We start from the raw sequence: 12,651 nt of genomic DNA on the forward strand, positions 1-12,651 counted from the left end.
GTCATCGCAGTCATCGGGCACTTCACTTTATCACCAAGGAGAGAGCACTGCTTTGACTGATAAACACTGAAAAGAGCATCACATAAGTCAACACATTATTCATATATGCACACATATAGCACCTCTGAAAGCTGCCTTTCACCAGCTCCTTCTGTCACACAGCTTTCAGACCATGAAGTGAACTCAGCGTAGTATGATAGAAAATAAATCCCTGTGACATTCATTTAAATGTGTCCCATATAAGAAATACATATGACCCTTTTTGGAGGTGTAAGGTGGACTACGTCGCCATTTTAAATATCATGTGTGTATGGTTCCACATAGGGACAAATGATGATGTGTTTTCTGGCCAGACACATGGAGCAGGGCTCCGTCGATGCTTTGCATTTGCTTGGAATATGGTCGGCAGATAACCTGGCAGAAAAAAAGGATGAAAATGATCACCCGTGGGAGATGAAGTGCGAGTCAAGTTGTAGAGAAGGCTGTGGTGCAGATGAGTACGGGAGGGATGATCAGGAAATAATGGCTTGCTTTTAAGACATGTTTTCTGGGCCATACGGGGCCACCTGCCAGTGTTGCCTCTGGCTCTGAGCGCACACCACCGGACTCTGATTGACAGGGAGGGTAAATAGTTGCTGGCGGGGCCCCTGATTGTATCTCTTGCCCTTGGCATAATAGAAGACAGAGAAAGAGCGATAGTTACAGCCCTTCAACCGGAAATTATGTTGGCATATCGTCTGAGCAACCTGAGATGCACGTGAGTTACTTTCTGCTTTAACCTGTGCCCAGAAAACCCAAACACACATTTGTCTCTGCTGCTTTAACTGAAGGCTTCTGGGAGAAGAGAAGGCGGCATATCCTAATATAGGAAGATGCAGGAAGTGGAAGTGTTGTTTCGTTAAGGGCGGCATAGAGCGGATAGAGGAAAATGTTTACCAAACACTCATGCAGGGAGAATTTGAAGGGAGGCACGGTGGACGACTGGTTAGAGCGTTTGCCTCACAGTTCTGAGGACCGGGGTTCAATCCCCGGCCCCGCCTGTGTGGAGTTTGCATGTTCTCCCCGTGCCTGCGTGGGTTTTCTCCGGGCACTCCGGTTTCCTCCCACATCCCAAAAACATACATGGTAGGTTGATTGAAGACTCTAAATTGCCCGTAGGTTTAAATATGAGTGTGAATGGTTGCTTGTTTATATGTGCCCTGCGATCGGCAGGCAACCAGTTCAGGGTGTACCCCGCCTCTCGCCCCAAGACAGCTGGGATAGGCTCCAGCGCTCCCGCGACCCTTGTGAGGATAAGCGGCTCAGATAATGGATGGATGATTTTTTTTTAGAATGCCGATTGTCTCCAGGTTAGGGATTGTAAGCTCTGGGATTTACCACTGTAGGAGGAACAGTTGGCTCTCATTGGCCCACTCCACTGTAGAGAGGCTAGGGGACACTTTGTATGCTTTGTGAGAGCTGAAGAGACTCAGCTGACTCAAAGCAGCAATAGAAGCAACAACTGAATTCCTCTTATATCAGTCAAGAGAGAGAATGAAGAAGAAATCACTGCTCCCTGTGTGTTTCATTGGCATCATCACATTGGAGGAATGAAGCAATCAAGGGTTATGTTTGCACTACCATTACAAGGCAGGATGCAGGCTTCACTGCCATATTATATGCTTAACCCGTCAGATTTGGTGGGACCAATGAAAGGGAGTCCAAGTGAGAAAGGAAAGCAGAGGGAGAAACAACGGAGCCAACATCAACAATCATTATACGACTCATTCTACATCTGCTGCCTCAAACTGATGAGGCCTAATTTGTTGTAGTGTAACCAGTCTCTAAAATGTCACCTGGGCAGCAGCATAGGCAATGGGCACACTTACATGGAAAAGGATGACGCGCTGTGGTGACCCCTAAAGGGACGAGCCGAAAGGAAAAGAAGAATCTTGAATGCAATTTGTTTCTTTGTGAATCAGGTACCACACAAAGAAACATCCTAGTTTCACAACAACCTCAAAACATAATCGTATTTGTGTTTAATGGTTGCCGGCAAATGCATTGCTGGCTATATACTGCAGGCAATAAACAAGTGGAGTACACGCCGGAGACGAGCACCAACAAAACACATCATCTCTTAGAATGTGAGATTGTGCCACAGTCCATATAACAACCATAAAGTCATTTTTTGCATCTCTTCGGCGCTGCAGTCATACACAAACTGCGCACAAATACAAAGACGAAACTGGAAAGGTCCCTTTTGTCTGCTCAGCACTGATGAAACGCTACCCACAGCGAACTTTAATCACACTGGAAAATGGGTTGAAGATAAGCTGTAACCCCAACAGTGTCATTAAGCCTGTCACTCCGTCCCCCGGAGTGCAGGGAAGGGAGAAACGCCACTGGCCTCCAAAGCACATCATGTAGCCCTGGACTGATGCAAATGGTACAGGGAGTTATCTGTCAGTCTGAAAGTGGCATAATGAAGCTGTATAATTATGGATCCTGCTTTGTTTGACCGTAAACCCTCAAACGCCAACGGAATCGCACCGACTCCAATGGTGCTCAAGGGCAAATGCTCTCATGCGCTCAAAACACCTGCAATCCTATCATGTATGTTCTCCCAAAACTTGAACCAATGCAGTGCGTACAGACAGACACACAAAGAATACATAGACCAAGATAAGTCTCCATATGCAGTTAGAAAGTGGCGTGTGATTGGTGCGACTGCTTCTCTCATCATTAACTGTTCGGAGGATCACACTACGCTAATCACGCTAAGCCTCTCTGAATGGCGATGAAGTCAAAAACGTGCCCATGCACACATTCACAGCGGCTCCAATCATTACACAGCGACGCACACAAAGACTCACACTGCACAACATCTTCCTCATCAGCCAAAATGGTAAAAAAGAAACATGCAGCCTGTAAATGTTGATACTACAGTAAATAGGCACTATGAGAGACTATTATGGGGAATTTGCATTATTTGGACATTATAAAGCTGTTACTTGCAGGGTAATGTCCTCCACATTACATTAACAGCTCAGTTTCAATTTCCTGTTAAACATTGAAACTTAATCTTGGTGTCTAAATCTAAATGAGGAAAATGTTTAAAGTTTTATTTCATAGTTACTGTTCTCAGATAGCAATAAACTCAGACAAATGTTTTGTTTATTTTTTTTGTGCAGCCAAAGCAATCTTCTAAAAATGAGCATAAAACAATAAAATCAAAGTATCCCCTCTCTGAGTCCATAATCAGTAGTTTGAGGTATCTATTGCACTTCCAGCGACACCTCTGCAGTGAGTTTGTTGGTCAGATGCCAATGGCTACATCAGCAATGTAAATGGAAAGACCAGCACATGCCAGCACACCGCACTGTAACACACCAATATACTGTATTTAATAAACAACTTGTAATAACACACTTTATTGGAAATCACCCAATTTTCTTTCAATGATCTGTTTCAAGGAGGTACTATTTCTCCATCGAACAATCAAAGGACAGCACCACTACCGTAATTTCCACTTTAGTTGGCACACTGAACAAAATAGTGCAATATGGAGCTGTTTTTGCTCGCCATTACAACATTCGAAAAGAACTGTTAGTGTGCGCACGTGCGTGCGCATGTGTGAATCTGTGTTGAAGCCTCTGCTTGTGTGTACCAAGATGTGGCACCACAAAGGAACCAACTCCCTTCCATCAAAGCTTGCCACAAGCTGCAATTAAATCTGATGACTGCACCAGCAAAAGCTACTAAATTGTCTCAAGTGAACTGTGCTACAATAAAATACCCGGGAAGTCTTTGCCTCTGGTCTCACGACTGAATATTTTACAATCTCCGTGCCACACGGTTCCATTCTTCATTTAAGATAGGACCTTGGTGTGAGTCCAGCACAAGCCGGTCTCAAGTTTTATTTTGAGACCATATTGGGTGTAGTGCATGGTCAAGTATAAACTGTATAGGCAGAACCTGTAGGCCTCTGTCCTCTCTTAAGACGTAGTACTTTCATTTCACTCATTTGGGGCCTTGTAGATTTAATCCATTTTATTGCTTTCTCAGAGCTCATTCCACAAAGACACATTCTACCTCCTCATAAAGTCAGAGGGCTCCCATCCAAGAGAGATTGGAGAAGGACTCAATATTGTGCCACGGGGACAAGAATGCTGACACTGCCTTAACATGGGACAATAGCTAAACTGAGTGTTGAGAGGCAGAATGAGAAAAAGAATAAAAGCATATTTTAGCATATATGTATTGTTTGGAGGCTTGGACTGAGCCAGACTAAGCAGCTATAATCCCGGTCCTTGGCGCTGTGTCAGAAGCCTTGCAAAAGGCCATTTCCTCAGAATGCATAAATGCTGTGTCTGACATCCCAGTGTGTGTCGACTAAATATAACACGCACTTGTAGCTCACCTGACCTCTCGCCTCTGAGAGAGTCATGCTTCACTTGTTTACAAAGATTGAGCGACCCCAAACTCAACCACAAATTCTGGATTCCACCACATCTTCAAGAGCAAGTCTCTTTTAACGAAAGGCTAAGCGGTGAGAGGTGGTCCAGTTCAAATTTGGAAGAAAAAAAAGGTAAGAAAGTGAAGGGACTTTTTCCATCTGGTTTAAAGGAAAAAGAGAAATGCTGAGTGATCGTGGTTTTCTTGTTATTCAATTGTCCAGATTAGAAGAAGAGACCATATGCATGAATTGACTTTTGTAAAGCCGCGGTGACTAATCACGGCCAGAAATTGCTCTCAAGAGTGAAAACAAGGGTCAGTCGGGGCAGTGCCCAGACGACATTTGTTGTCTACGCCACCGACTGGTGCAACAGCCTTTGCCCCTATCTCCTAATCACGAATTACCATGCAGCCTTTTCTACATAATGCCATATGGTGTAGGGTATCGCCTGAAAATGCCAATTAAACAGACTGAAAAACAGCAACAACCCAAGTTCAGATCTGTTGAATGCTAATATGCATAAATCTAGGGAAATGCTTGCCTTGGATTTGAGCTGTCCCTTGTCATAATGATAGTTTTTGTTTTTAAACTAAGAGACGCTGACATAATTCATGAACCAGATGATTCCATGTGGTATTGTGCAGCGAGATGAAATCCCCTTGCTCCAATAATAAACGTTTTTGTCTCGGGGTGTACTTTCATTTCATTTAATACTATTGAGCTACAATTAGGACTAGCTGCAGCTAAACCAACTCAATACACTCCTCACAATCATTCATCAGTCACTGGAGACCCTATTATACACCACGCTCATAATTCTAAAGACATTCAATACATGTATACACACATTAGTTACTGTTCTTTCTTTTTTTCCTCAGCCTTTTATTCATAACTACAAGCTGTGACTCTTCGCCTCCATCCAAGTACCGTACATCTCTTTCCCTTACTCCCTCTCTTTCTCCTTCATTAAAATGGACTTCCTAAAACCTCCATTCATCTTGCTGACAGCCTTTCTATCGATTGGGTTGGAGAGAGGGATGTGGCTTTAAATGGCTCTCTGGCCATTCTGGATGAGGACTGGACTGGACTGAGGACAAAGCGTAGCAGAAGGACTGAAGCAGTACCGGGTTTAGCTGGTGTGTTCCAAATAGGGAGTCACAAATGTATCTGAGTCATTGGTGAATAACATTTCAACTTCCCTGAGGCTAGGGATGAGAATTCACACGAAAATGACTCACGAGCTCAGTACTAAGGATTAGGCCGATGAGATCAGATAATGAATTAATCTCACACTTTGAAAGCAGACACTTTAGCTCTCCTCCCCGCATCACTTGCAGGCTGTCCCGAAGGTTTCCTGAAAGTGAGCTTTATGAGACCACTCCAAACATTAGTTTCACTTGGCGACACAGACACGCAATGCATTTCCATCAAAACCCTGTGAACGAGCGCTCTGCTGGAATGTGTTTAATCGCCCTCCATCCCTTATCATCAGACAACATCTATGAAAGCAACATCAAATCTACCTGCCGGTATAAAGGAAAAGACTTTGGATCTCCGTAAGGATCAACATTTTTATGATATCCTCATTGGCGTGTGTTGCAGTGTACATTTGTAAAGGAGGCTGTTGGATCCCTGTTGGCCAATCATGAGCAATACCTATGGGTCTGTTGGCTCTCATCTGTAATCATATTGTGCACCTCAGCAGAAAGTGAAGGCTCTGCTGTGACTGTGTCACTCTTTATTTGTCATCTAATCTGTCCCTCAGCATTGCCATTGATTGCAACAGTAAGTGAGAAAAAAAGGGACAGGGTGCGATATTATAAGATGAATTACCGTCCTTAACTTCCCAACGGCGAGTGGGTCATTTTATACACTGCACAGTACCATTTGGATGTAAGTATAGTATTGTTAAAGCGGCCTTAAAAATGTGTGTTGCGCTTCTTATGTGATAAGAAAATGTAGTCTATGCACAGAAGAACTCCACGGGACAAAAGATCCATCCATTGAATTACCTTCTTTCCCAAAACATTTCTATTGTTTGTAAAGAAGACTTTAACCAATCATGTGCTATAATCTCCACATGCAAATTCTACATACTCATGCAACCAAAACAGGTAGGCCTTCCATTTGCATACACTCAAGAGCAGGTAAACACACCAATCCTTGTTTCCCAGTTGTGTTCATGGCCCATTGGTTGACACAAGCTGTCCATCCCTCATGATTCATGGCTAAGCGAGCTGCTGTCCAGGTGTTCCAAACCACTGGGCCGAGCAGGCGGGGCCTCATTAATAATAGACATTGGGCCGGGAATACTGTATCATGTATACGTTGGAATCTCAGTCTACCGTCTATTCTCAGCTTCTTATTCATATTCATAGTTGCTTTACTAGTATTACTAGTATTACTGCACATAGTAGCTTTAGGTAAGACAAGTCAACAGGTGATTTCTTAAATAGTGTACATACAGACGGACAGAAAGACAGACAAACAGGCTGTCACCTTTCATTACCATCCATCCATTTTCTACCGCTTATCCGAGGTCGGGTCGCGGGGGTAGTAGCTTTAGCAGCTTTCATTACCCTGGATGCCAAACCCCTCCGATCATGCGACCACCAAATATTTTAGTGAAATTGCCTCCTTGTCTCTTCTTTAAATCCTCATTTTTAATCAGCAAAGTATCGGATAATAAAGGAACGAGACAGTGATGCCCATTTCCCCTTGTGCCATCCTTTATTAGTGTCAGCCCACTGAAAGAATGAGAAGGCACAGATCCATGTCCTAACGACTCTTTAATGATCTTCTCCTCTACAAGCGTGCTGACACAGACTGACAAATCGTGACCCTGACAAGAGGAACACCCACTTTTAACTTTGTTGCTAGCTCCCTATTTAGAGGCTCAGCACTGGCATTATACCAGCTGAGGTTTAGCAGAATCCATACCGCCTCAAACTAGCCAAAAGATAAACATCAGTGACAAAACAGTCTGTGTCACTTGGTTAGGAGCAAAGTTTGGGTACATTAATCACAGCAGATGAAGTGAGAGCAGGCATAGATAAACAATTCCAGGGCTGGGGGGCGAAGGGGGTGGGGAAGGGGTCGACCGGTAGGAGACAGAGTGAATGAAGAAAGAAAGTTTCTGTCTCTTGTACTTTTCCCTGATTGTGATTCCCATTTCAATTTGGGGTCGGGGGAGTCAGCTGTTGAGTCTTTTGAACATCACATGAGACATACAGTAATTAGAGACTGCGCTGCCGTCAGCCCGACTCAGTTTCTCCTAAATACTCACACCCAAAATTAGGGGTTTACCTCCCTCTCGTTAAACCTACTATTTCAGATGAAAACGCCACAGGCATACAGACAGGACGACTTGAAGTTTCGCAAGAAACACAATCTTAAGAGCTTTGTTTCACATTCACCTTTGTTAATGATGCTGACATGTCTTGGATGAAACAAAAAACAGCAACAAAAGACTAACATGTCTTTGGGAGCGTGATTATGTTGGGAGCTGCCGACGATACATCCAAAAGGCTACAAGTCTATGACCTCACTGGTTAGGCCCGCAGCACGCAGTCATGGCTGACAAAGCGCTTACGCTCAGCCTTTACACGCTTCTCCTTTATTTCTCATCTTGTTTGCTCTTTAGAGCTTGGACATGTATCCTTTTCTATTTCTTGATGAAATTTGTGCTGCTCTATCAATGCCACAATTGCTGGCCAAATAAGGCCTGCTTTTCTCATTACATGGTTCCGTTGTTGTCCCCATTGAAGATGTTATAGTGTTTTGTCAGCAGATGAAAGCAATCCCACGCACGTTAACTTTACTGATTTTTATACAGACGCCGGGTATGGTACCACTTCTTGATTTAAAGTGACCTCACCATGTTGAGGAATTAGACACCTAGATGTCTATCTGAAAACTTTGTTTAGGTTGCAAATGACACATTGAAATTCATAATGTAAATGTGCTACTAGTCTCAGACTCTTTTTTTTTTTTTTTTGTCCACTGGAAGGTAGACATGTCCTGGAAATCCAGTCAGAAACAACATCCCCACCTCTGGCCTCTAGGAAGTGACCTCAGCCTCAAAAAGGCCAGATAAAAAGTCCACACCAGCAACAAAAACACAGAGCCAGCCGTAATGAGCTATCCGCCAGGCTCCAGCGTGTACGGCGCGAGGCCAGGTGGTGTGACACACATATGACTCTGATTAGGCGGGCTTTCGGGGGAACGCGCAGGGACGAGGGGCCGGGCTTGTCCGAGGCCAATCGGGACATTACATGAGTCAACTATTCAAGATCACCGCTTTTGCTCAATATCTCAGTAGCGGGTGCATGTGTGCGGATTACAAAAAAGCAACATGTGCATACTGGCTACACTTGCATGCATACTGTATACAAACCAATCAGAAATGTACTGCTACAGACTTAAGGACATTTCATACGTTACTCAAGCACCCACACAGCCCTCAGTCTAAACTCGGAAGCCATAAATCATACACCTCGCTGCACATATCCCAAAACTGTGGAATGGGGAGATGTCGATGAGACCTCTGATCTCATTTTTCATCTCACGTTTTGTCCTGCTGCTTTGTTCAGACTTTGACTGGACTGTTTAAATGCCTCGTGATATCAGCAAGGACAAACAAGCAAACTCCACAGCCTGGTCGGAAGGATAAGGAATGAAGGGGAAATGGAGGCCATTCTTCTCCTTGGCTGATGGCAATTGTGTTGGAATACAAGCACCTGTCAACCCCCAACAATGACCACAAAGGCCAACGGACAGGACGGAGGACGTCACAGGACAGTTTTTCTTCTCTCTCGATGCCCAATAAACTTCATTTTCCGGAATTATATCCTCAAATACACCTTTATTTACTTCTACATGAATCATAGAATTGTGTGCAACATACTGTATATGCAAGAAAGTTTTGCAAGACGAAAAGATCATCTAATTACCCTCTCCTTGAAATGCATCCCTCCTTCAACGTGACCTTCATTCCAACTCAATACCTCTTTCTAAAAAGACAAAGAGCAGCAGCATCTGTGTGTCCTTCATGTCCCTTCTAAAAAGCTACAACAGATGAAGGCACAATCCCACACAAACAGCTGATAAGATACTCTGGGAAAAATGCTGCTGCCACCTCTAGTTATTATCTTGTAAAGGTAGCTTGCTTGTTCCATTTGGAAATGTGTCACTACGGGTGTGCTTCTTACCTCTCTGTCCTTCAGCTTCATGGCGAGAACCAGCTGGTTCCGATGGTTGGTCAAAGCTTCACGATAGTTTCCCTTGGAGAAGAATGCCGAGCCTAAATTCCCATGAGCACGGCATTCCCCTGTTTGGTCACCTGGAGATGAAAGGGATTCATTATCCTCAGGGCAGCATTTGATTACAAAGCCAAGAGTGTTTCCGAACATTTCTGGCCTTCAGTGTTCAACCGTAATGTGAAGCTTAGAGGGGAAAAATTGATGTTGCAAATTCTCCACAGTAGAATGGTTTCCCTGACATCTAGTAGTGTTAAACTCAACTCTCCCAGGTTTGAGATGAAATGAATTATTTCATCTAAACAGACAGGCTTCACTGACACATACCAAGTAAAGTGCAAGTGTCCGTGAGCAACCTGAGAATGCCACTTTCACATCTGCAAAGGCTTGGCTAAGTCATGTAAGGTTAGTCTCTTTTGTTTTCTTCCCTAAAACATTTTCTTAACAAAGATTTGTCTATGGACAACAAGTACAACTGTGCAACATTCACTAGCACAAGGCTTTAAATATATAAGCCTCACCCTAGCTCATACAAGCAGTTTTATAAGAACTGGACAACATGTCACTAATGACATAATAATGGCTGCTTGGCAAGCTCACCAGCTACTGTACGTAGTTTGCTCTTCTATTGTTGATCTGCTAGCCCCACTATTGTAAGAGACAATCACACAATGACTTTGTTTTTTTTTAAAATCAGTTTCTTCTCCATCTCTTTCCAAGATTATCTCTTCAAACTAAATGTTTCCTTTGTCTAACTTTGTTAGTGTAATATTGTAATGCTGCTAGATTTGGTGAATCTGAAGTAAGATTAGCTCTTAGCTGCCCATAAATGTTACTAACCATCCCAAAGTTCAGATTACTATTACGGTTCATTGTTCACACCCCCGCTATGTCGCAAATTTTGTAAGCCATCGATTTGACTGGTTTTTACGGTATAGAGAACAGTCTGAATTTTAAGTTGCTTGCTTTGAGTGTAGTACCACATTGTGCCACAACATGCTGGGCAGCACTGAGGTCTACTGGAACATAATTGAAAGCAAGAAGAAGAGACAGAAGGTCACTATCGACACTCCAGTAACGGCAGTTGTTCCCACAGAGCAGAGAGACTATATGCCTGTGAATACTATTACATGTCGTCTTTGATATGGGCACATTCAATGAATAACTTTTTATGCTGTATATAACATAGTTTTATTTAGCTTTTTATATTGATGTTATTATTTGTAGCACCACGGGCCCTTGAGTACCGTAATTTCAATCCTCTGTATGTGTTACACATATTGAAGAATTGACAATAAAAGCACCTTGTACCTTGTCTTGCTATGTGTGTTACTGTAGTAGTGGTTGAAGGTTTACATTTACCATAAAATCGACCCTCATTTCCATTAGCCCATCTATGGTGTTTTGCATTATATGTTAAAATTATGATCGCAAACTTTTGTTTGACAAACTATGATGGTTTGGGTGAACCTTTTAGTGTTTAAATATTCATGCAATGATTAATTCCCTTTCTTTTTATGTATCGGTTTTTCAGTAACTGTCAACTGTGTCTGACAGCTAAACAGCTTGGCTATATCAAAAAAAAAAATTATATGGTCTCACTATCATGGATTTTCACCTATTGGGGAAGGGTCTCAAAAGTATCTCCCGCGATAAACATGGGTTCACTCTAAAAAAAAAAAAATGTTAAGGACATGCTGTCCATTGAAGATTTTTTGTTTGTTTGTTTGTCAATTCCTCTACTCTAGTTCCCAGGCCTCTTACCTAAGGTCTTGGCCACCTCCAAGTCCTGCTGCATGTAGCCGGTGCTCTTCTCTGTGTTGCCCAGAGACCAGTGGGCGCTGCTGAGGGCCGAGAAGACCGAGCCACGCAGCTTCAGGCTGCACGTGCCGATCTTCAAAGCTGCTTCTAGAACTACAACAGAAGCTGTGTGGTGGCCAGCTGTCAGCAGCTCCTGGCCGATCACAGACACCACCACAAAGGGACTCTTGTCCAGCTTCATCTTTTGCAGCTGTTGATAAGTTGGCTCTAGAGACTCTGCAGGAGGAACATGAGTGAGACTGGGATTAGACGCAGACTGTGAAAAACTACCAAATTATAACCTTGTGCTGACATGCTGATTGACAACAATATCTGGCTTTGGTACAACTTTGTTAACTTTGTAACATGTTTGCTCAAATTTTGCATTCTTTCTGCACTGGCTGCATAGTGTCTGTCTGTCTGCACACTCTGTTTCTTCACTGAGTGACAGCTTTCACTGACACTTTTTTTAAAACCCTAAATACGGTGTATGAATTATTTGCAGGTGTCTCGACCATGGCCTGACAAGCGTAAAGGCAGGCGCTTCACAATTGTATTGCGTAAACAGTACAAATGAGTCGAAACAATGGTAGCTAATCATGACGTAAATATGCGAGAATGAGAGAATACGGCAGAATGAAGTGGAGTTGATTGGGAAACTAATGCAAATTGTTCCACAAGTGGTAGAGGCATAGCGATGCAGAGCAGAGACACACAAGGTGACCTTTGAAGAGGTTGAAAAGACAATGACATAAATCAATGGTGGGCCGCAAGGGATTGGGGATTCGCAGCCCCTTCAGATTGCATGACCTCTGGCAGACACCAGCATCCAACAAGCCGATCACGGAACGCAGCTTTTGTTTCATTGGATGTTTTTGCTTATAACGGACTCATAACTAAATCCATATGTATCTGTAGGAATATTAATTGTTACTGCCATGGAACGTATATGAAATTAATCTTAGCAGAGTATGTTATTACAGCGTAACCTCTGAAGGCGTTGCCTTTCTGCTCTGAGGTCTCCATTGAAAGGATGTCTTGTACTTTAGCATGGACTTGATCGTTCGAACTCTTCTTTGAAGCATTTGGGCTTCTTTGCTCCCTGTGATCATGTTTATTTGATGGCCAAGCTGAAAATGCTAAGATAGCTTAGAA

At 43.2% G+C, this 12,651-nt stretch overlaps 1 protein-coding gene across 5 annotated transcripts in view; it reads right to left on the reverse strand.

The window, feature by feature from the left end:
- Positions 1–12,651, reverse strand: part of LOC133475555 (tetratricopeptide repeat protein 28-like) — a 177,283-nt gene that overhangs the window by 48,677 nt on the left and 115,955 nt on the right. For all 5 annotated transcript variants that reach the window (XM_061768556.1, XM_061768555.1, XM_061768554.1 and 2 more), the window contains 2 exons: positions 11,461–11,733; positions 9,649–9,779 (listed from right to left, as the gene is read on the reverse strand). In XM_061768556.1, coding sequence (XP_061624540.1) covers positions 9,649–9,779; positions 11,461–11,733 — 404 coding nt within the window. The remainder of the gene's footprint in view (positions 1–9,648; positions 9,780–11,460; positions 11,734–12,651) is intronic.

This window comes from Phyllopteryx taeniolatus, chromosome 3 (genome assembly GCF_024500385.1).
Source record: "Phyllopteryx taeniolatus isolate TA_2022b chromosome 3, UOR_Ptae_1.2, whole genome shotgun sequence".
NCBI classification, from domain to species: Eukaryota; Metazoa; Chordata; class Actinopteri; order Syngnathiformes; family Syngnathidae; genus Phyllopteryx; species Phyllopteryx taeniolatus.